The 27,623-nt window shown below is 36.7% G+C and overlaps 5 protein-coding genes across 10 annotated transcripts; 2 read left to right on the top strand and 3 right to left on the bottom strand.

Annotated features, from left to right (window-relative positions):
- Positions 1-972: 972 nt before the first annotated feature.
- On the bottom strand, positions 973-2,564 carry LOC129312498 (E3 ubiquitin-protein ligase RDUF1-like). The gene has a single exon (XM_054955144.1). It carries the CDS (start codon positions 2,448-2,450, stop codon positions 1,317-1,319), a length of 1,134 nt encoding a protein of 377 aa, XP_054811119.1. The 5' UTR covers positions 2,451-2,564; the 3' UTR covers positions 973-1,316.
- A 3,855-nt stretch (positions 2,565-6,419) lies between these two features.
- LOC129314321 (uncharacterized) lies at positions 6,420-7,269 on the bottom strand. The gene is made up of 2 exons (XM_054957725.1): positions 6,869-7,269; positions 6,420-6,799 (listed from the first exon to the last, which is right to left on the bottom strand). The coding sequence occupies exons 1-2, from the start codon at positions 7,184-7,186 to the stop codon at positions 6,635-6,637; spliced, it is 483 nt and encodes a 160-aa protein (XP_054813700.1). The 5' UTR covers positions 7,187-7,269; the 3' UTR covers positions 6,420-6,634.
- A 1,829-nt stretch (positions 7,270-9,098) lies between these two features.
- LOC129314552 (transcription factor PCL1) lies at positions 9,099-11,971 on the top strand. Of its 3 annotated transcripts, XR_008594162.1 has the most exons (4): positions 9,099-10,431; positions 11,397-11,488; positions 11,588-11,642; positions 11,729-11,971. XR_008594162.1 is itself a non-coding variant. In XM_054958030.1 (2 exons), exon 1 carries the CDS (start codon positions 9,442-9,444, stop codon positions 10,393-10,395), a length of 954 nt encoding a protein of 317 aa, XP_054814005.1. In that variant the 5' UTR covers positions 9,099-9,441; the 3' UTR covers positions 10,396-10,431; positions 11,397-11,971. The 3 variants fall into 3 exon arrangements, 1 of the variants encoding a protein (XP_054814005.1); XR_008594161.1 differs by having other exon boundaries at positions 11,397-11,642; XM_054958030.1 differs by having other exon boundaries at positions 11,397-11,971.
- A 1,148-nt stretch (positions 11,972-13,119) lies between these two features.
- On the bottom strand, positions 13,120-19,720 carry LOC129314550 (D-xylose-proton symporter-like 3, chloroplastic). Of its 2 annotated transcripts, none has more exons than XM_054958024.1 (14): positions 19,451-19,720; positions 19,270-19,370; positions 18,624-18,702; positions 18,466-18,525; positions 18,300-18,366; positions 18,081-18,205; positions 17,903-18,004; positions 17,448-17,828; positions 17,264-17,311; positions 17,102-17,164; positions 16,934-17,014; positions 16,706-16,804; positions 16,467-16,604; positions 13,120-13,632 (listed from the first exon to the last, which is right to left on the bottom strand). In XM_054958024.1, the coding sequence occupies exons 1-14, from the start codon at positions 19,649-19,651 to the stop codon at positions 13,423-13,425; spliced, it is 1,755 nt and encodes a 584-aa protein (XP_054813999.1). In that variant the 5' UTR covers positions 19,652-19,720; the 3' UTR covers positions 13,120-13,422. The 2 variants fall into 2 exon arrangements, with proteins under 2 accessions (XP_054813999.1, XP_054814001.1); XM_054958026.1 differs by lacking the exon at positions 13,120-13,632 and adding an exon at positions 15,919-16,331 and having other exon boundaries at positions 19,451-19,719.
- LOC129314551 (uncharacterized) lies at positions 13,829-15,797 on the top strand. Of its 3 annotated transcripts, XM_054958029.1 has the most exons (4): positions 13,847-14,355; positions 14,446-14,676; positions 14,805-15,509; positions 15,631-15,797. In XM_054958029.1, the coding sequence occupies exons 1-4, from the start codon at positions 14,277-14,279 to the stop codon at positions 15,672-15,674; spliced, it is 1,059 nt and encodes a 352-aa protein (XP_054814004.1). In that variant the 5' UTR covers positions 13,847-14,276; the 3' UTR covers positions 15,675-15,797. The 3 variants fall into 3 exon arrangements, with proteins under 3 accessions (XP_054814002.1, XP_054814003.1, XP_054814004.1); XM_054958027.1 differs by lacking the exon at positions 15,631-15,797 and having other exon boundaries at positions 13,829-14,355; positions 14,805-15,624; XM_054958028.1 differs by lacking the exon at positions 15,631-15,797 and having other exon boundaries at positions 13,837-14,355; positions 14,814-15,624.
- Positions 19,721-27,623: the final 7,903 nt, after the last annotated feature.

Below are 27,623 nucleotides of genomic sequence, written 5' to 3'. Positions count from 1 at the left end.
ATTTTTAAAAAATAATTTATATTGTGGTGATTGGAGCATTTATTCTTTTTAGTATTGTCCCCAATTAAGTGCCATCATTTTTTTCATCTTCAATTAAATGCACCTTTTTTAAACGAGAGTGACATGTATATTAATCATTTACTATAAGGGGGATTTTAAGAAAAATATTTCAATTACACTACTTCAATTAATGATTAGGGCCGCCACAATCCTTAAAGTTGGGTCTTATAATTGAGGACAGACAGTGTAATATGCATGCGATCTATAGAAATTTTAATATCTATATCTATAAGATACAAAAAAAAAAAAAAGTTGAATTTTTTGTATCACTCATAAAACAAGCAGGATTGATCAAACTGGAACTCGAGTGAAATTAGACAAATTGTTTTGTCTTTGGAAAAAAAAAAAATTGAAGACATTTTTCAATGTGTGGCATAAATTCGGGAAAATATACATTATTTTTTTCAAAACGATCGGGTAAAGAGGCTGGAAATCAGAATGAACGATGGGAAAGAGCGTGCGAGAGATAAAAGAAAGGTGGGGAAGAAAGTGGACGTCCATGTGAAATGAATGGAAAGGAATAATGTTAAAAAGAAAAAGAATAGAAGGAATGGAAGTGGTGAAGAAGGCGGCAGCAGCAACGTCGGTAATGTACCAGAAACAGCAAAAAGGAAGGACGGCGTAAACTGTGAAGCGTGAAGTGGAGGGCGCAGCAGCTGCCGCGTTGAGCGTTTCTGTCCGCCAATGCCATATTCCAAAAGCACACTCATTTAACCATTAATCCATCCATCCGGTCAACCCAACCCTGAAACGAAACTACACCCGTCCTGAAATATACGCTTCATCTACTTCCTCTCGCCCATGCCGAGGGTTGGAGCTCTGCAAGTTGCTGGCCCGAGGCCCCAACCCAATCCCACACCATACAATTCAACATTCCCACTCGTTTCATTCTTCGCAAACTGGCACGGGCTCTAATTAACAAGATCTTCAACATTATTTTCCAAGAATGATTACAATGACTATGCAACAACAAAAACTCGGCATGGTTGACTCCATAATTTAGATTTCCCTTCCCTTTGAATCTATAAATCTATGCTCGGTCGCTTCACTCGTCTACCATCACTGCCAGCAAGCAATGTAAAGTAGCGCGCCTCTTGACCCCAGATATGCAAAATCGAATCAACTCGCCGGACTGACTTCATAAAATTAAAATTTTATGCTTGATAGTTCTATGCTATATACAGAATGAATCTCTTTTCCCCTCAAAATGCAGGCCCAAATTAATGATTTTCTTCCCAAAATTGCTATTTCCGAATTCAATCTTCCAAAACCCAAGTTCTACTGCGCCTCCTCGAGTTTCTCCCGAATAATGAGATCGAATGGCTCCGACTCATGCTCGGAGGCTCGCGCTCGGAACCAGGAGATGAAGATGGACTTGACCTTGACCGACGCCCCCCGAAGATTGACAAGAAATTGCGAACAATTCTTCCAAAGCCGCGACTTTCTCTGACTCTGGTGCTTCTCGCTGTTCGGGAAACTGTTCTCGGGGCTCCATTTGTATTCAGTGCACCGTCCATTTCCGTGTACACGACAGGGAAATGACTCTCGCCGGCTCTCCGACTGCCGGAAAACCTTCCAACCGCGAAGCCCCCACCAGGCAGCCGCCAAATCGTCAATCCTACTGTTTCGTCATCGATTTGACCCGACACTCTACTGTCTAACGTGTTTCGATCCGACGGCAGCTCGTGGCGGCACACAGGGCATGAATTGCGCATTGAAAGCCACGGAAGGATGCAATCTGAATGGTATATATGCTTGCAGGGCATTTCACGCGCCTCCGTACCGAGTTCGAACGCTTCCTTGCACACGGCACAGTGCGCATCGGAACCCACATGGGTCTCCTCAATAACAATCGCAGGCATCGACTCTATGGCTGCTTTGGAAGCGGGCGGGTTCTCTGGACGCCCGAACCCATTCAGTTCGATCTGGGAAAACTGCTCCAGAAGCCGTTCAAACCCTGACCCTAACAGGAACTCAGACATGGCCGGCGGCAACGGTCGGAGGCCGGAGCCATCTCCGTCATCGTAGTACAACTCGAAGCTGCTCTCTTCCTGGTCACTACCGACACCGTTGTGGCCAGCGGTTCCGTCGACGGGTCCACGGAGGACAATTACAGGGTTAAAGGGAGATCTGTTGCCGGCGTTGCGTCGCCTTCGACGGAACCCTTGTCTGCTGAAATCGTAGGAAGTAGGAGCTGAATCGGGGAAGGTAGAAGGAGGAAAGGGGCTGAGGTGATGATGATCGGAGGAAGGGTGGTTGTGGATCTCTTCAACGAAGCCGCTTTGGCAGTGAGGGCAAGCGACATCGTCCCGATCCAAGAGGCGAACAAAGCGGGTGCAGCTGTAGCACCAGTAGGAGGTCGGAGGGGAAGCTGCATCGGAGTTCATCATCGATGATGATGGTAAAGATCCAGAGCTGACTGGGGAGGTTGGGGGGTAGACGAAGAGAGAGAATGATGAATCTGCTAAGAGCAGCCGCTGGGGAGAGCGTGGCTTTAAGGGACAGAGGAACGTGAAAGGCGAATTGAACTATAGAAGAAAGGAACGTTTGCGTATGGCCCACGCGTTTATAATGGAAAGTGCCTGGAAATTCCTGGCCATCGGAAATTAGATTAGTGTAATGGGCTGGGGGTGACGGCATTGGTGAGTTTGGCTCCTCGGATTAAGTGATTAGATAATTAATTGCACAATTAAAAGATCAGATTAAGACTTAAGAACCTGTTCTTCTCCTTCATTCCGTATGGGTTATTTTATGATAATGAATGATAATTTAGACTTAAATAAAAAAGCTGACCTTTTTAAATTATTTATTATTTTTGTATATAAAAAAATAAAACATTAATTGAAAGAAATGAAAAATCTAAACCTCCCTCCCTCATCCATCAACTTCAACTCCTCAAGCAAAGTTGAGAGTTGGCCACAGTCGCTTCCTTCTTTGCCTTGCCCTTACCCTCTCCTTTACCTTTATGAGTATGGATGTTTTTTCTAAGACAAGTTTGAATTAGAGAGTTATCTTGATGAACCAACACTTAAACCTCGTAATTGAAAATATTTAGCTAACTATACTACCATCATTTATTTTTTATTGATGTTAATTTTAATGTCATTACTTGATATTTGATTTAAATATTTAAATTTTATATATTTATTGTGGTGTAAATTGACTTGAATTTACTTTCTTAAATTTAATTTTATATGTAATAACTTTTTTTAAAATTATAAATATATTTTTAAAATTTTAAATTGAAAAAAATATGTCTGAAACTTAAAAGGTTGACTCTTCAACCTTAAAAGTTAAGAATTGAGCCTTTTAAAATAAATCCCTGGAATACATTGATGTTTAACATGACCAGCTCCTTTAAACTCTAGCCAGTCTTTTAAAATCAGGCTAACACTAATTCACAGTTCTAGGCGTAATTCTTAATTCAGGGAGACCATGACTGAAAAGTTATTAGTGAAATTAAAAGGGACAAGAAGAAGCGGAGAGAAGAAGAATAGGAAAGAGGATATTGACCGCGTCCGCGTGGATTCAATGGAGAGACGCCGAGTTTGAAATTCAAATAGTCCCCCGAGAGAGAAGATTCCTTAAACGAGGCATCAGGCCATCGCCCGCCAAAATATCTTCCTTTTCATTTTTTCCCTGATGACAGCATACAAATCATGCTAATGTTATAGCTGTCAAAAACAAGTTAAATTAATTAAATGGCTCGTGGTTGATGATAATATGAAAGGTTGAAATTAAGAATCAAGTAAATTGGGAATTTTTCCTTTTAGTGCTGTAATTTAAATAAACTAACTCATCTAATTCAATCCATTCTTGTGTTTTAGTCCGCAGCTTAAAAGTAAGAAATATATCAATGCTTTATGAAAAGATTGGCATTTAATTAATTTAGTTCCGCAATTAATATGATTCAAAACTTAAAATTAGCAAAGATAAAATAAAAGTCTAGTCAACAAATTAACAAAATAATACGAGTAGTAATTAATGAATTTTTGGTGACAGGACGTGCACACAGATGCGGGAGGGATGATTTTCTCCACGCAGCCAGTTGTTCCCTTGTGCTTGTGCTGTGCGTGGGCGCCACCCTCATCACCTTGCCCTTTATTAATTATTTAAATCGACGTAGCCTTGTTTACAATTTTAATTTTTTTTGAAATATTTTAAAATTAAACTATTCTTTAACAATTACTTCTTTATTTTTTTATAAATTATTTCTATTAACTTCGTCAATATTAATAAAAAATATAAAAAATAAAAGTGTGTGAAATTATAAATATATAATAAATTTAAAAAATAATATTATATTATTTCTTTATATGAAGAATGATTTTAAAAATATTTTTTTAAATATTACTTAAAAAGTCATACTATAATTTATAAATGAGACTGAATAAATTTTTTAAAATGTGTTTTATAAATAAGATTGAATGAGTATATTTCTATGCTTTATGTTTGAAAATGAAATGCTTTGGCGACAATTTTTTTTTTGTATTTAAATAAAAATGGAAATTTTTATAATTCTTGTACATTATTCTTCTAAAATTCCTTCTAGGTCCCAGCACCCAATAACTTTTCTTTATCTCGCTGCTTTTTTTCATTTTAACTCGGACATCGGGGTAATATTCTATCCCCGCTGATTCCATTTACGACCATCCTGCTCCCTCCCTCCCTCTCTCTCCCCCCCCCCCCCCCCCCGTAAGTATAAAAGTATCCGTGAGAAAAATTAAAGGCAGAAACACAATTAGAGAGCATGGGGAGGGGAAACAGAGACGCTTGATTTCTACAAAATCACAATTTTTTGGCAAGGAGCAGGACAATTGGAACTTAATAGGAGAATGTACACGTTTTGATGATTTCAAACCAGTGTTGTTCGAGATCATCATCCTCTGCCATTAGAATAATGCAATTTGGCGTCAAATTTAAATTAAAATATTGCTGAATAAATAACAAACAAACAAACGTAACAAAGAATGTAGCATGACTATGATGCCCAATCTACTGAAGCCATAGTTTAGGCGTCCACAGAACAAACTCTTCCTTCCCTCGCCTGACTTTCTGTTCAAGTGAGTTACGGCGATACGTGTGTGCACTTGCAAAATACTAAATAAACGTATTTATGCGCCTGCATTATTGTCAAACCAGCGGCTGCCAAAAGTCAATAAAAATTACTTTTTTCTTCTTAACAAAAAAAGTTTGGTATCATGCGTTCACACTATTTGTTCATGTCAAAACACAAATACAGTCTTTGCACCTCAAACAAAAATACAGCCTGAAATCCAAAATTAAAACACGTCCTTTCTATGCTTGACATGCAAAGACAAAAACCAGCAGAGAGGAAAATATGGTCCTCTATTATCTCTGAGATTTGTGCATTGTCTCTTGAGATGCTGAGTAAGAATTCGGACAGTTGAGCTTCTGAAATCAGATTTGAGATTGTTGACTTCCCTCCTCATCATCGCAATCTCCAAATTTCTTGCATTAGAAATCAGGGCCCATTATTGTTTGCCGTTCCACAAGATTATTAAAGACTTTGGCTCCTCCGTCACCAAGCTTTCCTTCTTCTCTGTTACAACAATTCATTAAAAGCGATAGAAACAGGTGTATCTGGTATCAGAAATTGCTCTGCAGAGCTACATTTAATTGTTGAATCGATGAATACATAAATCTGTTTTCTTTTTCTCGAATGGTCTTTTAATGGATTTTGTGGCGTGATCCCGCTGCTCATTTAGAAATTGAATGCATCTGATGCCTTCAGCAGGAAAAATTAAATGACCGTGCCAACTTTAATTTTGTAAAGATCATAAAATGCTGAGTCATACAAAATGCTGCCATGTGGCTGGGGAGAGCCGTTCTTGTTTAGACCAGGACAGCGATTTTCTTTATCATCTGTTTAATGATTTTTTTTTATTTTCCTTTTCTTTCCTTTTCTTTTTTCTTTTTAAATCCTTTGGGAAGTACCATTTCTCTTTTTTATAACAGAGAAGTACCTTCTCTTATTGTTCAAAGTTTATGTTTTACTTTATCCCATGAAACCGTTACTCTGCTGAGTTTCTTTAACTGCATTATGTCATAGTTACTTCTCATTATAAACAAGAAAGCGATGATAAGAGTTAAGAGGAGTGATTGTGGAAAACTGCGCAGGTAATTCGGTGCATTGTTGGGCATTTTACTGAAAATCAAATATAAGGCGACCTACCAAAGATGCAGTGCTTTTTTATATGCCAAGTATTTTATTTATTTTGGACAAATCTGAGATGCGACTGTAAGCGCACAATTCGTTTCTTTTTTCATATTCTTTATAATAAAATTTATATCCCGCTTTATCGAGAAAAGAATTATAAAATTTACTTCAACCGAACAGTAGAAGTTAAAAATGAATTTACCATGGGAATTTGGCTGGAATACAATTTGTGCCCCGACCTCAATAAAGGACTTTCATCACTCACAATCATCGCGAACGAATCTCCTTGCGATGTAACGTTAAGACAAGCAATCGGGCAATGAAGGTAAAACGGAATGCTAAGGAAAATAGAGTTATAATTCATCGGAAGATTTTGAGAGGCGATGACACGAGTTACTCATCGTTGTCGTCGATGATCTTTTGGCCAAATCCTTTAGGGCCAGCCCTGGCTCTGATCTTCTTCTTCTTCTTCTGCTTGCCACTATTAGCCGCCTCTTGCTTCTCAAACTTGTCCTTCTCCCTCTTCTGCAGGAAATCCGTGACTCCTAAATAGATCACCTGCACAAAAAAGGCCATCCAGAATCAGAAGGAGGCGATGGAAAGGAAAGACGAGAATGAAGTCAGTACCCCGAGAGTGAGAATGGAGAGGCCGAAGAAGGCGACGAAGAGAAGAGCGGAGATGACGTAGGAGACGCCATCGTCAGAGTCAGAGGCGGAGACAATTTCCTGAGCAGCTTGAACGACGGTAGATTCGTAAGGAGCGGCACGAATTCGGCGGAGTTTGGAGTTGGGATGACAAACGGGAAGATGAAAAGGGTGGTTGAGAAAGATGGGAGCGCAGGAGGGGAGAGCGGGGAGAGTTGCAGAGAGAGGGAAGGAAGGGAGAGAGGTGGGAATTGGGGGAGAGAAGGATGCGAATGTGGGAACCATGGCTCTCATCAGCATCTGCTCCTCCCAAGTGGCAACCCTTTCCCTATGGGACACCTTCTGTGGGCTTTCTCTTCCATTATGGATTGGGCCTTCTATGCTCCATTCTCGAAACCCACAACCTCCCCAGTCCGTCCCTTCTCATACAAAACTCGCTCTATACTTTATCCAAAAAAAAAAAAAAACTCGCTCTATTCCCTCTACTTGCTTCTCTTTTTCACATTTTATAAACAATCTTAGCTATTAATTTAGTATCACTGCAAGAATAGACGCATTTTCTTGCATATTTTATGACATTTAAAAATTATATGTATTGATTGTAAATTCTAAAGAATGCTATTTTTTACTAATAAATTTTATTACGAGAATTGTTATAAAATCAATAAACACTATATATAATATGGCTTATTCTTTAATTCTTGCGCCCTGCACAGAATCAATAATCAATAATATGATAAATGTTTAAAAAATGCTCAAAAACTATATTTTATCATGTATTATTGAAAATGCAATACTTGCTAGCATATTATGATTGAGAAGGCATGATAAAATTACGCACAGTTTTTTTTTTAAGAAAAAATATAATATTATTGAGTATGACAACATATTGAAGTGACATCATAAACTGAATGTTACCTAGGAGAAAATTAGAGTCGAGAATAAGGGTCAGACTTGACGGGCCGCCCATTTAAGCCTGTTTTAATAAGGGTTCGAGTTTAAAAATTTAGTATTTTTTGAAGGTAACCGGGCTTCGAAGCCCGACCCTTTTAAGCCCTCAAAAAATAAGCTCGAGCCTGGGTGGCCCGTGAAACCCGTTTTACTATTTACAAATTATTATTTTCGTCTCTTTTCAGATAATGTGTAAACATTGATTTGTACCCGCAATTGGTTGCATTGTTTTGTGCCAATTCATGGTAATTATTATATTTTATCTTGTGATATATGTATAAATATATATTTGATAATAAAATAATTTAATTAATAATTATTGTAGGTGATGATGAAGAAGCTGCAAAAATAATTTATATTAAGCCTTCGCCTCCATCTTTCACAAGTGGACCTACATTTGAGGGTTTTAATATTTTATTTATGGATGATAATGAGGGAGATCTTGATTAGGATTGATGATAATGTTTGCCTTCATCTTATTTAAATTTTTAAATTTTTTTATTCATTTTTTAAATCATGTGAGACTTTGGTTTGATATATGTTAAATTTTAAAATATTTTAAATAAATTTTAATGTTAAATTTTATTTTATTTTATTCTTATTTGGGCTTACAGGCCCAACTCTGAGCCCTTTGAATGAGAGCCGGGCTTCAATTTTAAAATAAAATTGGAATAACCGAATTTTAAGACCCAGGCTAAAGGCCAGGCTCATAAGGGCTGAGCCCATATGAGTTAGGCCTGCTCATTTACCAATTCTAGAGAAAACCATTATACATACATACATACATATATACATACATATATATATATATATATATATAAAAATAATGGAAGCCATTCCCTTATGTCGCTTGCCCGGCCCCTGCATCTGGGGTTCGGTGAGCGGGGGGCTCCTTCGTTTCGAGCCTCAAAGTCGGCGTGATCACACAATTCACACGCCTTTGATGCTTAAACTGTGTTTCCCCTGTATGCCTATATTTTAAAAGGAATATAATATGATATTAATATATTTTTATTCTATATATATATATATATATTAGGAAAATTGAAACGAAATCAGGATAAAGAATAAACCATTGAAGAGAAAATCAAAGGACTCGAAACCAAAAGAAAGAGAAGGCAGCCGATGGAGCCGAATGCGGGCTGGCTCATTTGATGTGGGGCGACACGGGACGAGTTGATTGGAGGGTTCAGTTGGCACGGACGCGAATCAGACATGTGGAGAGACCCAGGAACAAATAAACAAATGAAGAGGACTGAAATAGATATTTAGAGGATCTAAAATATCTGGCCAGGCCCTCCACCTCGGCAACCATTAACATTAGGATATTTCACCTTTTCTCGGCTTCTCCCTTTCTGATCAAAAAAGTGTAAAAGTGCCAACCTTGTATTACAGTCTCCTCGCCGCCCCTCCCCTTCCTTTCCCGTTTCACAAATATCTCCGCTCCGCTCCATTTCTCTCCCTTCTGCTCCCTCCTACCGCCGCTCTCGATCCCATATCCCAAATATTTCCCTCTTCTCCGTATGATATGATTTCGTCCTCACCAATCCGTATTCCGTACACCCTCTCTTGATTCCCCCCCCCCCCGACTTCTCTTTCCATAAATGGGGGAGGAGGTCAAGATGACCGATTACGACTGCGCTGCCGCCGATGATGATGAGAGGGTCCTCGAATGGGAGCTGGGCCTCCCTGCTGCCGACGATCTCACTCCTCTCTCTCAGCCCCTGATCCCGCCGGAGCTCGCCTCCGCCTTCAGCATCTCGCCGGAGCCCAGCCGGACTCTCCTCGACGTTAATCGTGCCTCGCAGAATACTCTGTCGAATCTTCGCGGCGGCGGCTCTCAGGCCTTTTCCTCCAATAATTTCAAGCCGCTCAATGATGACGGGTGTCGGGACCCCATCGTCGTGGAGGCCGATGAAGAGGCCGATCGAGATGGGTCTGGGTCCGATTCTCGGAAACTCAGGAAGATCGACTGCACTGAAGAGGCTGATTCGGCTCTGCGGACTGAGAATTCGACGGACGATCCGTCTGCTCGGACCTTAAAGCGGCCTCGGCTCGTATGGACTCCTCAGTTACACAAGCGGTTCGTGGATGTGGTGGCTCACCTGGGAATCAAGAACGCGGTGCCAAAGACGATTATGCAATTGATGAACGTCGAAGGATTGACCCGAGAAAACGTCGCCAGCCATCTTCAGAAATATCGGCTTTACTTGAAGAGAATGCAGGGTTTATCCAACGAGGGCCCTTCATCGTCAGACCAGCTCTTCGCTTCCACTCCGGTGCCGCAAAGCTTACACGATTCTGGTGGGAGTGGGCACTCTCATGGAAACGGGCATCTTCCGGTCCCCATTCCGATGCTATATCCACCGCCAATGATGCCCATGCCGGTTCTTGGAATGCCCCATGGTCAGGGTCATCCGCATGCTCACATGGGAATGCCAGTGGCCAATCATGGGTTCGAATCACATCCGTATAATATGTTGCAGCGAAGGGATTGGTCTGGCAATAAATTTGCTTCGGTTGTATCGAATCCTCACGTTACTACTAATGATAAATGAGCTTTCATTCAGAAATTTGTCAACAACTGGGAAACGGTGAGCAGTGTTGAATTGTCTTCATCATTTCTCATTAATCTTGTCCATCTATCCGACCTTGTGTCCTTGTGGTATGATACGGTATAAATGGAACTGATCAGGAATTTCATAACTACTGTCTGACTTGGAATAATAATGGAGTTGGTAACATTCAATCTAAATCTGATCATATGTTCAGCTTATCTCTCCTCAAGTGGCATATTAGTTTAACAGAATTTACATGTGATTAATTGAGGTGGCTTGTAAGAAATATGGCTTCCACAACAAATATTGAGAACAGTGAATGACGTAGAGATAAAGGTCATCATTGGTCATATGGCCTAAAGTGATGCTCCTTTCAGGTGCACTACGGTTACAACAACTCAAGTCTCATCTTAAACTGAACTGATGACTATGCGAGACTCTGTATATATGGAAGCAGGGCGTGTAATAAATATACCCTGTTTCTCATTTGTACATCGACATAGCCAGCTTATAATTATAGAGTAGGATTAGGATGTGCAATGAGCAGGTATTTATTGTTGATTACAATCTGGTGAGGGAGTGCACGATTAAGTGACAAACTCAAAGGAAATTATTAGCGACCTCGTGTCTTTTTTCACCGATTTTTTTCCTACTTAAATCAATTAATTGACCTCTCTGAAATGATGAATGATGAACTAATTAGATGATATCAGTTCCATGACTTCCTTTCTGTGATTGACTATTCTTATGATGAACGATGGGATCATTTGCTGTCCGATGTATAGAACATATGGCTCTATGGAGCTCCATCCATGTGCCACATTTATTTATTTTTTGTTACGGATAAGGGTATGGATATCTTCATCTGAATTTACGCCAACACTTCCCTGATTTTGCATGTTATCTGTGTTTCCAGTGAATAAATTGATTAAGCAGTCAGAGTTCCGGATTTTATGTCCACAGAAAAAATGATGCATCTTCTGCTTCTTACTATTTTGTAGATTCAAGAGTTTAACCAATGGTCATCACTTGGAAGCATGGGATGCAACTCTATTGGTGGCCCTGGATTTCATTTACATGCACTATTAAAGAAGTAATTGCAGGCTCTTGAGCCAAATGGAGTCTGGGTTATTATGTACTGTTTCGGCAAATTCACGAAACTTTTCTTGACAAACTTATCACATAATTGTAGGAGGAGATATCTGGCATGGTGCTTCTGGTCTGCCTAAATTATTGCAGCTTCGGGAGTACATTCTTAAATCTTAACTGGTTCTCCGATTCATTTGCGCTACTATATTTTGTGTTTCCTGATTTTGTTAACTCTCTTTTACAGCACCAATGCAAAATTGAATAAGAGAGGGACTGAGCAAAAGTTAGCAACCTTAACTTGTAGCTTCTCGTTATTATTCCATTCGAAATATGTGTTCCATTTGCTGTTGGGATAATTCAGTCCGGTGATATCATTAAATCTTATGTTCGCAGTGCACTTTGTTGTCTGTGGGTTTGTATATGAGATGTGTTCGTGGATTTGAACAAATACCAAGTGTGTTAGAAACGTGAAGTCTCACTCGAGTTCTCTTATTTTAATTCACTTGAATATGAAGATGCAAAGATAATGATGTAAACAATGATGCAAACGTGATAATTAAATTAAAGTTTCAATGATTACAACTACAAAATTGAAATAACTAAGTGCAGACTGTAGAGTGAATTTAAATTGAAAATTGGCCAATGAGTTTGTTGTGTGTGTGTGGATTGCTTTTCTTCCTTGATTTTTGTCAGCTAGACCCTTTTTTATACTTGTGCATTTGAGACCATTGTGCCCAATAAATCAAGAGGTCACGTGTGAAATATCTGCTATTATGAGGCACGGTCTTACAAGATTTGGGCATATCAAATAGTGGTCTCATATTTTCTTAATTGCCTTTAATGCTCAATCACTCACTCTGAGTTTTAAAGGTCACGCCACTTGCTAAAGCAAGTGCTCAACATGGAACCTCATTTAAAAGTAGACCGGGCATTATCTTAATTGATAAATTATTATCTTAACTGCCTTTAATGCTCAATCACTTTGAGTCTTAAACATTTCTTATTTATACTTATTTTATTATTTTGGGCTTTAAACAATTGATATTTTATTTTAGGTCAAAACAAGAGAGATGATCCCCCTACCGATAACTGCAAACTGTCATGTATCCTAAAGAGTTATATTCATCAACCTTCTCAAATTCTGATGTATTAGTCTTAACATTAGCCGTGATGATATGAAGTAGCAGAAAGATTCAAATTCAAAGCAAGAGGGACGGAAGAGAAAGAAAAGCGCTCAAGGGCAGTGTTCTATTTTATTTTATTTTTTAAAAAATGACGGAGGGTTTGGGGATAAGGTGCAAGCAAATCGCAGGTATTATTATAACAAGGGGATTAGGTTTTCGGGTTAAAATATGGGGGGAAACTTCTAGGTCCAGCAATAAATTATTGAATATAGTGACTGGACCACAAATGCCTAAAAAAATGGTGAAAAACGAAGAAATCCTTATATTATAATAATGATATATTAGTGATAAAAGAAGATTGGCCCCTCAGTGATAGTTTATTAAAAGTAGACCATCGGTAGCTTTGTCTTCATGGAAATATATGCAGCCAAACAACCAATCCTTAGAGGATGCTGATTAATTAATAGCACGGGGTCATTTAAAATATGCAAGTAGGAAATAAGGCATCAGATGAGATGTGTAAAATATATATTTAATTTGGATAAGACGTGAACAGTTTAAATTGCAAGAAAAAAATCAGGTTGCCCATATACTGTGCATAGTGTGGTGGGATCTATGAAATCTCCGGGCACTAGAATAAGATATGGATGTAGAATCACAATAACTGATGTATAATCGGAGATGATACAAAAGATAAACGGAGAGAAATCAAGTCAGTGACTGTATACAGGCGAGCGGCAGTCACAAGACAGAGGCCAGCCAGTGAGTACATTTGTGGGTTCTACAGCATCCACCACCGTTTTGGTGTCGGCTTCTACTTGACGCAGCTAAATCCCCAGTTCCCAACACATTCCAACATTGTGGCCGATTCATTGCTCATATTTAATTTAAACACCTTATCTCCAATGTACACTCTCTCTATCATGAGACGATCTGATCCGACGGATCCACTCCTGACCTGCGGTGGATTTACTTGTAAAGGCTTGTGGCAATCTCTTTCTGTTGAATACCAACACATCCATGCCTAAGGGTATAACAGAAATTCAGCCAATTCCACAGACAGTCACAGAATGTAATCTGGATTCTGTCCCGGCCACTGACCAAATATTCTCACCTCATCTTTTACTTTTAAAATTACCCCAAAAAAAAAATCAAATCAAATCAAATCAAATCAATGTTGATCCTCTTATAATTTTGTTCTTCACATACACAGTTTTAAAAAATTGAAATCCATAATCAATTAACATGCATTACTGATCAATTTAATAAATGACAAAAAAAAATATATTATCTTCAAGTCCACTACCCAATTACATTTCAAGTTTATTTTGCACAGATAGTAACCAAATCAAAAAGAAGAAGAAAAGACTTTTTTCGTTATAAAAGAAAAAGAAAAGACGTTTACTATGGTGAATATCAGGACATAAAAAATTGGAAGCGGGAGGGGAGGGGAGACCAGGTCAAATTACTATTTCATGAAACCCGTAATCGTGAGGTTCAGCAGGAAGGAAACAAAATGGGGAGCCAAGACGGTTCTCCCACCCACCTGTTGATCTGTTCATCACTCAACCCTGCAATAACTCCGGATCCGCTTGCTTCATCACCTTCCATGTTAACAATTTTATTACATATCACCAATGGTTCTCACTTGTGATTCTCATTGCAAAGATGGCTCAACTCCACAGATCATATGCTCCTGCTGATGCTTCCAAATCTCCTGCTCCTACCGTCGAGCAACTTCTCCGAGGTAATATTCTATTGTATCATGTACTACATACGCACGCATTTCATCTTATTCTCCGCATCACTTGTGACGGCTTCATGTGATGTTACATAGGAGGAGAACCCTCCAGGGGGTCGCCGTCCTCCTCATCCTCCGACAGGTCCAAGCACTGGGACCCCCAGGAAGATCACAGCCACCATCAGAAGAAATCAGTTCTCACTAAAGTCAAAGAGAAGGCCAAGAAATTGCGCCACAGTCTCAGCAAGAAGAAGCACGACGATAACGCCATTCCCTCGCTAGTAGAAGATGAGGATGCTGAAGATACGGAATACCTCGGAGCTCCCAGTAATGTCATATTTCACAGAGATTCTTTCTTTTACTTTCTAACATATATACTATGCCTTTCAACGCGACATTTGACAAACACTGCTTTCTAATTGACCGTCTTCGGCAATCTTACGCGCATTTCCTAGCCCTTTCAGTGTATGAATCGGAGCTGGCCCCTGAACAATACAAGGAAAAAGCGATGCAGCATCCAAGGGCAAATGCAATCACCGAGAAGCACGTAATGCTGGGTTCCGTCAAATCTGGAGCTGAAGGAGAGAGAGAGACGCCTCTCAGTCCTTCCAAGTCCAAGAGAATACCAGCCCAAACTCCCGGTCCGAGCAAGGCTAAACCTGTTTACACAGCAACCCATTCCTTCCCCTCCAAGTTTCTGGGCCTTTCAGTTGAACCCCCGGAGCGAGAAACTTCATCGGCCCCGACAACTTCTCGGAAAGTTTCTTCGGCTATGTCTTCTCCGAAAACTCCCAGAGACAAGACCGCCGCCTCTAAAGCTTTTTTCGACGCCTCAGTGCTTCCACATGCTTCATCTGCTCCCGCGACTCCACAAGCTTCTGCGCGTAACGGCTACAGTGACCAAATATGGGATAAGGGTGTTTCGGTGAAAGAGTATTTGATGAACAAGTTGGAACCGGGGGAAGATGACAGAGCTCTGTCTCAGGTGATATCTGAAGCAATGAGTCCTAAAAGAAACCCTGAAGATAAAGGTGTGATGGAGAAGGTCAGAGATGCCGTCACTTCTTTGCTCCGAAATGATGAACCCTCACAACATGCAGTCCAAACTCCTGTCACGCAAACTTCAGCTGAAATCCCAGTCTCTACCAATGCTTATGAAGGTATCGGACCTGTTCCTGTGACTCTCCACTCTTCTTTAATTCCTACCTTAAAAGTCCTTCGACATGTATACAATGTTTTCTTACAATATCCATGATATTTTATTTTATCGCACCATTGCAGTTGGTCAGCAGGCATGCCCGGGCAGAATTCTTCAGGCCAATTGAAGGTTCCCATAAGATTTCTTTTCTGCATTTGTGTGTATCCATTCAGTATTTTTTATTGGCATTTTTGAATATGCATCTAATACTTAGATCCTAAATATCATTTATCAAGTTTCTATTTTTACATACAGTGGATAGTGTGGAATATTATCTGTGCATTTCACCACTATGGATTAAGTTAAACCTAAAACTAGACACCCTGGCAATGGGCCCAGTATACTAATAAACAGAAATAACACCGCATCAATTAGTTGCCAAAACTCGATTATTATTCATCACTGCTATCAGAATAAATCTATACAGTGTTTCTTGTACTATCTGTGAGGAGCCTATAAAGGATTAGTACGTCCCTTTTTGAAGGTAAAGCCCTTGATAAACATGGCAACTCCTGATTATCATAAATAATGAAACGAGTCAACGTCTTCGTGCAACTCGAGTATCTTCACATGCTACGCTGTCCAGAACGCAACGTGACACTCACCAAATGATTCTGCGTTGTGAATCATCCGGTGCTAGTTTAAGCCGTCACTTCAAGATTTTGGATTCTATATCTTCCAGGCTCAGACCTTTTGTCTCAGGGACAGAATACACAACGAACAGGAGTGATAATAAAGCTATAGCACCAAAAAGGAGAAAAAGGTTCTCTGCTCCGAGAATCTCCTACATAATTAACACAAGGCAATACGATATAATGATAAGCTAAATCCCAATGGTAGCCGGGACAATATTAAACATGATCAACAGATAAGTAAATAAGAATTACGAAATAAATACCAAAATAAAGAATTAAAAAACCTTTAATGGAGAGAATGCAAAGGTCACAATAGCATTCGAAGCAAAGTTGGCCAGAACTGCAAGACTAATCCCCCTTCCTCTTGTCCGAAGTGGGAAAATTTCTGAAACCATAAGCCAGCTTATTGGCCCAAATGATATCTGCACAACACGCATACAATTGTTAGTAATGAGAAGATTCTTTCTTCTATTTGCTCTGTTTTATACGAGGATAGCAGCAGGTCTAATGGCAAGGAGGCTACCTGGTAGCAACCAACGTAGAGAAGTAAAGCAGCTACAGCAACAACTGGGAATCCCCCCAGAAATCTGTAATATGCTGAAAGAAGAACCAACGAAAGGGCCTACAAAGCCAAGGAAAAGTTGAATAAAAATTGCACTGGACAAGTTTCTGCCAAAAATAATGCAAGAATTTTTTTTTTCTCTTTAATTCTGAGAATCTGTTATCTTAAATGTTAAAATAGGATGCATACAATGCCACTGACACCTCCAATCAGGAGAGGTCTTCTCCCCAGATCATCGACTTTCAAGACAGCAACCCAAGTCATCAGTAACTACAGGTGGTGATAAATAAGAAAAAATGATCAGTATCGCATAGCAAGCACTATTTCCAATTTTAAATGAAAACCAAAATGGTATACCTTGAATAAGCCAATAACAACTGAAACCTTTGTGGCATCAGATGCAGCCGAAAATCCAGCATTCTATATATTAATAACAGAAGATAATTCAAAGCGAACGAGATGGAAATTAACAAATTGAATTTCACACGACAAGGGAAATGAAGTTAGGGATAAAAGTACCTGAAGAATTGGACCTGCATAATATAGAACACTTGGTTGGCCTGTTATCTGTTTTAATAATCTAATCAGCCAAACCACAAAAAGATTTCTCCACTTTCCTTTAAATATCTCACGACTAAAATGGAGATGCTACATGCCATCAAAGAATAATGTAATATACTCATGTGCACTAAAGTTGAACTACCTGTTGGAATAAGACTAGACCCCCACCAATTATGAAGGCTTTAAGATTGGGCCCCTGAAACACCTCCAAGAAACTCCCCTCCTCTGATTTCTCTTCTTCATAGGCAGACTTCAATGAGACAAGGGTCTCCTCTACTTGCCTCTCAGAAACTTTATCACCTGGCAGCCGGCCCCTTAATCTGCTGAGGGAAACTATTGCTTTTTCCTTCAACTCTTGAAATGAACCTTTCCCTTGAACTGCCCTGAGAAGCAACCACCGTGGAGATGAAGGAAGAAGCCACATCCCAAGCCCCATGAGCACAGCAACTGGAGCACTTATTCCATACATGAACCGCCATCCCCCAACTGTGTTAATCTGAAAGCTTCCCACAAAATAACCCAGCTGCAGAGAAGTTCAGCCACCAAGTAAGTCAAGTCCATAGTGGATAAAATAAAGATAAGATAATCATGTGATACCAGAATCCCCAGGACAATGAAGAGTTCTTTTAACGATACTAGAGTTCCACGGATTTGTGATGGGCAAGTTTCAGCAATGTACAAAGGAGCCCCATGCATGGCCTGTAATGCAATCTATTTGTAAGATTATGAAGTTATCAGGTATATTACAGAAAATATGAACAGGGAAGGAGCTCACCAAACCTATGCCTAGGCCATAAAGCAGCCTTCCTAATAAGAGGACGCCAAGTTCTGGCGCATAGGCAGTGATTGAACCACCAAGAACATATGAAAAGGCTGCAGCCATGAGTTCTCGCTTCCTCCCTAATGGCAGCCACTTCAACAGGATGAATACGAATATATATATATATATATATATATTCAATTTCAGTATAAAATGAATGAGCAAAGAACTTACCAAGGAAATCAGCAACAGCGAATGCAAGAAGGGAGCCTAGAAGAGCTCCATACAGAGAACCACTAACCTATGGTAAATGTCAGAGGTAAGATTGTAATCAGTATGGAAAAGAATAGGTTTTTCAGGATCATACAAGAAGTTTTCAAACCATGACAATGAATTATACCACAAGCCCAAGCTGAATGGCAGAGAGGTTGAACCATGTTATCCCGCTAAGCTCAGGTGACTGCAAATTCAAGCAACAAGACAATAATAATAGATTACTTACTTTACACAAAAAGATACAACCAAATGAAACAAAAATACAGTCATTAAAAAATTCACCTGCAGTGAAATCGTAGCACCAGAGGTGGCTCCAATATCATACCCAAATAATAAGCCACCCAATGCAGGGAACAAAAAACTAAAATTTGGAAAGGAGGCACTAGTTAATTGAAATCAAAATGATAAGGAACTTATACGTTACAAAATTTGCCACGTTCGATCATTTTGAACTAGAATTGACATTTTTTTTATCTTTCAACTACAAAGGAAGCACAAAACTTAGGATTTGGGAGTGGGAAACTTAGGATTCTCACAGGATTAACGTTTTTTGACAGGAAAGTGCTGCTGTTGTTTAATAATAGAGGCATAATTTCGGACAAATTAGTGCGTTTTGCTTTATAAGCAAAGTTTTAGTAGTTCTAAAGTAGCAATGCACAAGGGAAATCAGTTTTTTCAGTGTCAGTGAAGTAGCTGTGGAAAAGGCTTCGCACTATTTGTCTGGGTTTAACACGAGAGTGACGTGAAGTTCCCCATCAAGTGTTACTTGACAACTTCAAAAGGCAAGTTAGAGCTACTCCCAGTTCAGTAAAGATTGGGCATGTGAGTAGACCTAATTCGCTCTTCACTATACAGACAATTTTTATTCCTTCCCCATCGCTCCTACCGAATGCAACCACCAAATGAAGCAAGAATCACAGAGACGTACGGGAAAATTACAGAAGACCAAGAAAATTCTTCTTGGGGTGTTGCATCAGATGCAAGCGACTGGGGTGCTTCCCCCGAAGAAAAGTCCATTTGAGCTCCAACCTACCCAGAAGACAAAAGTGCAAAATTATATTAAAAAAAAACATGAAACTTTGATAAGATTCTCGGCTTAGGGTTCTCACATAGAATCTGAGCCTTCGACGAGAGTAAGAAGGAGGAATCGGGTAATGGACGCAGCGGGGCGCGAAATGATCATTATATGACGAAGCCAGACGAGGATTAATGGAAGTGTAGGAAAGCGGAGCCTTCGATCCCTTTGTTGTCCGGTGATGGGGAGAGAGGTTGAGGAAGTTGAGGTGAGGGGTGAAGGCCGAGCAGGCCATGAGATCACCAAAGACAAGAATCAGTGACGGTGAGTGGAATTACTTGCTTGAGAGCTCTGGTTTTGTACTTTCTATTATCTCTTTGTCTGCACCGGATGAATATTTGTCGATATATTTCAATGATTTTTAAAATAAATTAATATATTTTTTTGACCTTATTTATAAAATAAAAAAATTAATTTTATCTATGAATTACGTAATTAAATTTTTATTATAAATTTTTTTACCTCTCATTAAATATTGGAGAGAGAAAATATATTATTAAAATATATATATTTAATAAAAATAAAATTTAAAATTTATTCAATTTCAAAATAGAGTTAATAAATTTTAAATTTTTTTTAATATTGATAAAACATGTTAAAAATAACTTATAAATAAAATTAGAGAAGTATTTATAAATATGTAATAAATAAAAAATTTTGTTGGATTTCACATTTACCCTTTCCATCATAATGTAAAATATTTTAAAAAAAATTTACTTAATTCAAAATATAAAGTATTAGATAATTTTTATAATTATTTTTTTAACTATATCCTTACTTTATTTATTATTTTTTTAAATGATACGTTAAAATTTTAATCATTATTATCAAAATATTTATATAAGATAATTAATTAGGGTCTAATTAAAAAGATATAAATTTTAAAAAAATTAAAGTTTTAACTAATTTTTTTTTAGAATCATGAATTATTTATTAATATCTCATATTTTAATCTCAACAGAATAATAAATAAAAGAGTAAAATATATTGATTTTTTTAAGTATAGGCAACTCCATTCTAATTTTAATTTTAAAATTTATACAAAAATCCATCAAATTAAAAAATTACATAATATATAACTTCTTTTTATTTTTAAGATTTCATTTTTATTCATATAACTATTAATTAATCTCACATCAAAAAAAAATTATAGAGAATAATAGACAAACCTCTCTAAACTAAAAAAATAAAAATTTAATTTTGTAAAATGTAATAATCACAATAAGGTTTCAAGGGACTTATTTGATATCAAATTTTTGTATGAAATTACTTTAGTACCCTTTTGTAATTAATTTTATATTATTCACAAGCTTTATATAAATATTTACAAATTTGATTCTACTAATAACTAAAATGATTTAGCAAATCACAACTTTATATTAGTAAAGTATAACTAATTTTATATTATTTATAAGTTTGGTATAGGTATTCACAAGTTTAATTTTAACAACAACTAAAACAATTTAACAAATCACAACTTTCTATTAGTAAAGTCTAACTAATTTTATATCATTTATAAGTTTGGTAATATTTGCAAGTTTGATTCTACTAATAATTAAAAATGATTCAAAAAATTACAACTTTTTAAATTACAAAGAGATACTAAAGTAATTTCACAGAAGAATTTAATTTCAAAGAAATCCCTTAAAACCTTACTATGATTATTACATTTCTTAAGGCCAAACTATTTTTTTTATTTTAAAGGAATTTATCTATCATTCTCCCAAAAAATCAATTAATCTTTAAATTTTTACTTGAGGCTTAATTAATAATCCTACATTGCAAGATGGCATCTATCATCATTACATATCAACTTAAAGAATTGATCAATATTTAAAAAAAAAAAGGCCCACACAAAATGGTTTGGTCACATAGGATATATATATATATATATATATATAAAGATGATCCATTACTCAAATACGAGATTAGATAACAAGTTAGATTTTATTTATCGAAGACAATAAAATTACCAAGCGTGTCAAAAATAATGAATCTTAATTGATAACAAAAGGTCCCCGAAGCTCCCTTACCATATTTTGCCTAGATGTAAAAGATATACAAAAGTTGGAATAACAAATGTTTGATTAATGCTAAAGAATTACAAAAATGATAAAGATTACAAGGCTGAAAACAAAAATAACAGTTACAAGTAAAAAGCTATTTGATAAATCTAAAAGATATGAATATGAAAGATTTCAATGTTTAGATATGCGTTGTTGCCCCTTTTTAGCTGTGACCTTCTCCTCTTTTTGTAGAGGTTTGGCTGAGACAATTGTTCTTAAGAAATCTAAAACTCATTTGCGAAATATCAAGGATTCAATACACATGATCTATGAGATTTATGGCACGGTCCTTCTACTTATCAAGCTTTCTATTATTGACCGCTAGCTCGTGTCTTTGAGATTCTCATGAATAATGGCCATGTCTTTGCGAGATTCGGGGACCGTTGAGGTTATGGTTTTATATATTGCAATGGTCTAAACAATGGCTCCGAGACTTAAGGGATTCAAGGATCCGTGCTTATCTAATTAGGCTATTCTATTTTGATCTGAATTGGCCCTATTGTAGATCAATTATTGGGCCTAAATCTTCAATTACTCAGCCCATTTTATGTTACGACCCTTACAAGTGACGTTTCAATTTTAGCCCAAACAGATTTACATCATGTAATCATTACACCATGCAATCACCATAAACTTTAAAATATAAGTAATCATGGGACTAAGCTTACAAGGATTACCAAATTTTCACATTTTATGAATGGGAAACAAGTTTCAAACCATTTGTCAAGGGATCCCAAGATTTCAATATTTAAAACTCTTCTAAACATTTTCATTAAGCTTAAAACAGGGTTTTCAAAATATTGCAGAAGCTAAGAAATCAAATAAGGCCTAAAACACTTGTTTTAAAACTCAAATATGTAATTTATGCAAAAGATGGGATATGCGTCGTGGCTAAGTGCACATGCATCACGGTGTCCCTCGCTTTGTGCCTTGTGTCGCAGCGTATTGCACAAAATATGACAACAAATGGCTGCTATCATATAATAGTACTAGGAGCAAACTTCTGACACATCCTAAATCTCTATTTGATGTCTAATTGAGGTAATTTTGGTATTTATATGGAACTTTCTTATAACTCTAGTTAATGTCATAAGTTTCGTACTCAAATTCTTTTTCTATAAAGAGTTGAACATCAAAAAATATTTTTATCACTTTTTAATAAAAACTCACAACAATGGTGTTCAAACTCTTATACAAGTGTTAAAAGCCTACACTGGCCACTCAACCACACTTAATGGACCTTAAAAGACTCGTGTAATATACTACACTCATACAAATGTACGTATACCAAATTTTTACCACTTAATCCCAAATTTTATAAAACACAAGAGGGAGGAATTTCTTGCACAAAGCAATCGTTTTCATTTTAAACCAGTTAAAATATACATTTTCCTACTTGTACAAGTATTTAGTCCTAAACAAGGATTTATAACCAAAACTCACAAATCCAAAGTGCAAAATACACAAGTTGTATACTATGTTAATGCAAGTAATTTAGAATAATCATGTGAATCTTGGTTGATAAATTAACATAGATAATACACATAAAACAAACACAGTGAGGCATACAAAAATAATTACTCTATAATCCTATGCCTGGACATATTTTCCTTGATCTTGATCTAATGACCTAGACCCTAAAAATATTGAGAATTGAGGGGTGAGTGTAACCATTTAGTAACCAAATTTTACATACTCTATACAGTTACATATCAATTACAACAAATGTAATTGGCAATAAACACACATAGAATACACATATGAAAACATATAACCTCGGCCACAACAATAACAACCGTGTGACAGGGCTTCAAATTCAATCATATATATACATCAATAATGCACAACATGGGGTCACAATAATACCAACCATACGCTCTTAAACTATACCGGACCACAATACTAACAACCATATGGTCAGGACTAAATGTATAATTAATGTCAATCTTATACCCTCTTGTTACCTCCGACATGAAACCGATGGTTATTCGATGGCTACGTCCTTTACGGACTAACCCAACCTTTCACTTGTAAGGAGCTATCAAGTCAAGATCAACTTACTTACTTGTGTAATTCATTTTTCCCTAATACTAACAACTACGGGGTGTTTTACCCCTAATTTAATCTCCTCATGAACCGATAAAGACTAGTTAGATTTTAATTTTTCATAAAATAAGTGAGATAATCCTAAATCAAATATGGGATAAGAGCTACCTCCCAATTCCAACGATCGGTGCTAAGGCAAGCTCTCGATTTCAATGATTGTCTCCAATACCACATGAGTTTACCAATAGACTCCTCTCCTTATGCGAATTCTCACCAATGATTATGTTATGCATATTTTGACACATATTATGCATTTGTTATAAAATTCACAATTATTAGTTACTCTCAATGCTCTCCACATCATACATATCATATATAGCATATTTTCATGATACCACGTTGTCAATTATCATCATTAAACACAAATATTCCTCATACATAAAATTCTTCATTTTTTAAAGTATTGTCATGAATCATACAACACATTGTCAACAATTGCATCAATAACTTTCCAAACAACAAACAAGTTTAAATCACAAATTTCAATAATTAATTAATTAACATACAACTATCCAGATTAGGATTCCCCCAGTTACCTTTAACTTTTAAGAGGTCAAAAGTTTACCCCTCACAATACCAACTTCTAAGGCTTCTTTCATGCTCGAATGGTGCCAAAAGAATCACACTACAATCATTTCACAAAGGTATAATCATTATCTCACTCTAAGGAATTTATTAACATTAAACTCCCCCTATTCCTTTCTCATCAAAATCATAAAATCAAACCCAATCATACTTATTGGATTTACTAAGTTCCATTAGCCACATTTTCATTAATGAGTCCATAAACCACCATTAATGACATCAAAAACTCCTAACCACCTCATTTATTACTAATTTCATATATTAATGACTCCCAATCACTAATCACTCATAAACCATTAATGTTAGGTTTAGATACCCTAAACAATTTCCATTATATCCATTTTAACTAATGGGCTTGGACCCATAACTCATATGGACTAAGAATTACCATTAACACTCAAATACTAACTTAACTCTTCTAAAAAATAAAAGTAAAAGGAACAAGGGAAGTTTATTATACTTACCTTAGGTGTTGGTAAGCTTTTAACTATCCTTAAAGGTCCCAATATGTGTGCCTTGATAGAGAAATTTTGTATTCTTCATTTTCTCCTTCCCTCCTTTTTTTTTATTTTGCACGCAAACACGAACAGATTAAATCAAATTTTTTACCGTATGCTGCAGCGTGCACAGCCTTTTGTTCCAATGCAAGGCACAAAGAGGTCTAGTTTTGTGCTAAATGCCTCTATGCACTGCAATAAATCATCCAGACATCACAGCATGTGGCATAAAGGACTTTTCTTCAAATTTTTCTCTTCTTCCCTTGCCTGAATGGCCCAACTTCACTTTGAACCCACATCTTAGGCTGAAATCACAATTAAATATACCAATTAGACCATTCTGGCCACACACCTCATTAATTCACTAATTATTGATTAACTTAATTAATTGAGTTTAGATTTTTTGGATGTTACACAAAATGGTTGTTGGCCCTTGTAATTTAAAAAAGCTATAATTTAGCATAAGATATTATAAGTTGATTGCTATAGCCAATAACAGAGCAACCATTGTTTTTTAATTTTCATGTTTTGAATTTCATTTTTGTTATTTACATATTTAGTTATAAAGATACATCTTAAGAACACAATACTATAAAGTTTAAACGTGATGTAAATATGTGTGTGTGTGTATGAGAGAGAGAGGGGGGGAAACTTACTTTTCTGTTATAGTAGGAACAAGTGGATGAAAACAAAAGGCAATCATATTAAAGAGTTGCAATAAAACATGACATTGTCATTAACTGACAAGACCTCTTACAAACCCTATCAACTAACCAAACGTATGATGTTAGAGCAGAAGAGTATAAAAAAGTGATAGTCCATATAAGGCTCCTGCAAAATCCTAGTATTGGATTTGATTAGGAAAAATGGAAGAGAATAAAGGCAAATCTAAAGAAGGCCCAGATTTCACCAAGTTACAGAAGTGTGCTCTCGCATTACTCGAGCTCTATGGCATCACCAGCGCCTTCCCTTTCAGAGCTTCTAATGAATCTTCCGATGCTATCCCATTACTATCCCCACTTATCCTCTCTCCACACCCATTATTGACAAATACTTATGTCTAAGGTAGTGTGGTGGCTTCATCATCGCTCTATTTCTAAAGCCCTCACCTTTGTTTAGTATTTTCCAAAAACAATGTGTGATTGTCAACCAAGCCCAGTGATGTCAAAATCGCCTCTTGCTTTTGTTGTCTCTCTCATCTCTGGCTCTACCTCATGGTTTATATAATTTTTCTTACCTGTTGTAACTAGGTTGGATTGGAGGGATGGCTCTTTCCCCTGTCCTTCTATTTCCTTTTTCTTTGTGAAATTATAACTATCTTCCTTAGGATCACTTTACATATCAATTGCCATCCTTTCAATTTCAATGGCAACGTGGACGCAAATTGTGTTTAAGGTTTGGGAGACCAAATTGCCTCTCCTAAATAAAGTTCTATATTAATACTACTCTCAAAATCTAAGACCAAGGATACTAAAAGAACATTATAGCTTTTTTTAAATTACAAGGGCCAACAATTGAGATATGAGAGATAGATATAAAATGTACCTGTGGATTTTATTTTTCATGTTTGCTTTTTCTAAGGTCATTTTAGTATATTATTGCCATTGTTTATGAAATGACTTAACAAATCCTCCAATCATTAGGCATTAGTAGCCAACCAACATGTAAGGTGAACAAAGAAAGGGGAACAAGAATATGATATCCCATGAATGTTGTAATCTATCAGTTCCCTATAATGCCCTCCCTTTTCCTCAAGCCTCCTCACCCTTCCATCCTCAACCTCCGTCATCGCCCACCTTCCTGCACCTCTAAAAATGGAACCCCTCAACCCAGATCGACACAACTAGATGTATGTTTACTTTATGATTGGACTTACAAATCTTGCTTGCTATTGTTTCTTTGATTTCCTTGAAGATTTCTAATTTCGTGTGGGGAATCGGTGAGCAAGAAATGCCCCCCCAGCTGAGGGAGTTAAGGTTCTTTTTTATTTTTCTTTTTTACTTGAAATTACCTAAGTATCAAAAATACACCCTTAGATTAAAAAATGTATGGATTTTTAATCAAAATTTTATCTCCCAATAAAATAATTAATTATTTTTAAACTAACATGCTTACCTTTATTTAATAGGGGGTTTCAAGTAAAAATAAATATAAAGTAAGTTATTTATTAAAGACACTTAAAAAATCATATTAATTATACCTTAAAAGATTAAAAATATCATCTAACCTTTAAAAAGTTACTTATATTCTAAATGGATGGAGTATTTTATTACCTTCATCCTTAACATTGCTAACATTGTACATTATAATTACCACTGCATTCCATTACATTAGATAATTTGTAGTTTTTGAGGCCCCACACAACACTCATCCTAAATTAAAGGCCTTAAAAATATTACAATTAATTATAAAGGATATTCTAGAAAGAAGATGGGAAAATGACATTTAGGGACCACGTAAAAACATTAATGATAGCTATAGATCGTGAACTATTGAAATTTCAATAACAGGCTATGGTTCTTACTTGAAATAAATTATCTTTTGATCAGCTTGAGATTCACAATGGACTTTAGTACATTTTTAAGTGACATTATAAATAATTTCAAGTATATTCAATAGATTTTCCAAGAGCTTTATATGTATGTTGGACAACCAAAATAATAATAAATGATTGGCTTGCAATTCACAACCAACTCTTGTAAATTTTGAACTAATGTTGCAAATAATTTCAAGTGTATTTACTTGATTTATCGATACATTTACAAAAAAAATCAAAATTCATAACTAACTTTCATAAATTTCCAACCAAAGTTACAAATAATTATAAATGTATTTTGTAAATTTCTCAATTGACTATTTGTATTGTTTTAATTATAAGTAAGGATTATAGTGTGTTATTAAAATTTCAATAATTCAAAGTTTGTAATTATCATTAATGATCTTATGAGATCTT

This window comes from Prosopis cineraria, unplaced genomic scaffold (assembly GCF_029017545.1).
Source record: "Prosopis cineraria cultivar Desert tree isolate PC_DT_omini unplaced genomic scaffold, ASM2901754v1 PC6, whole genome shotgun sequence".
NCBI lineage: Eukaryota > Viridiplantae > Streptophyta > Magnoliopsida > Fabales > Fabaceae > Prosopis > Prosopis cineraria.
Note: the sequence above shows the minus strand (reverse complement) of the source record. Positions and strands in the feature narration are given on the sequence as shown.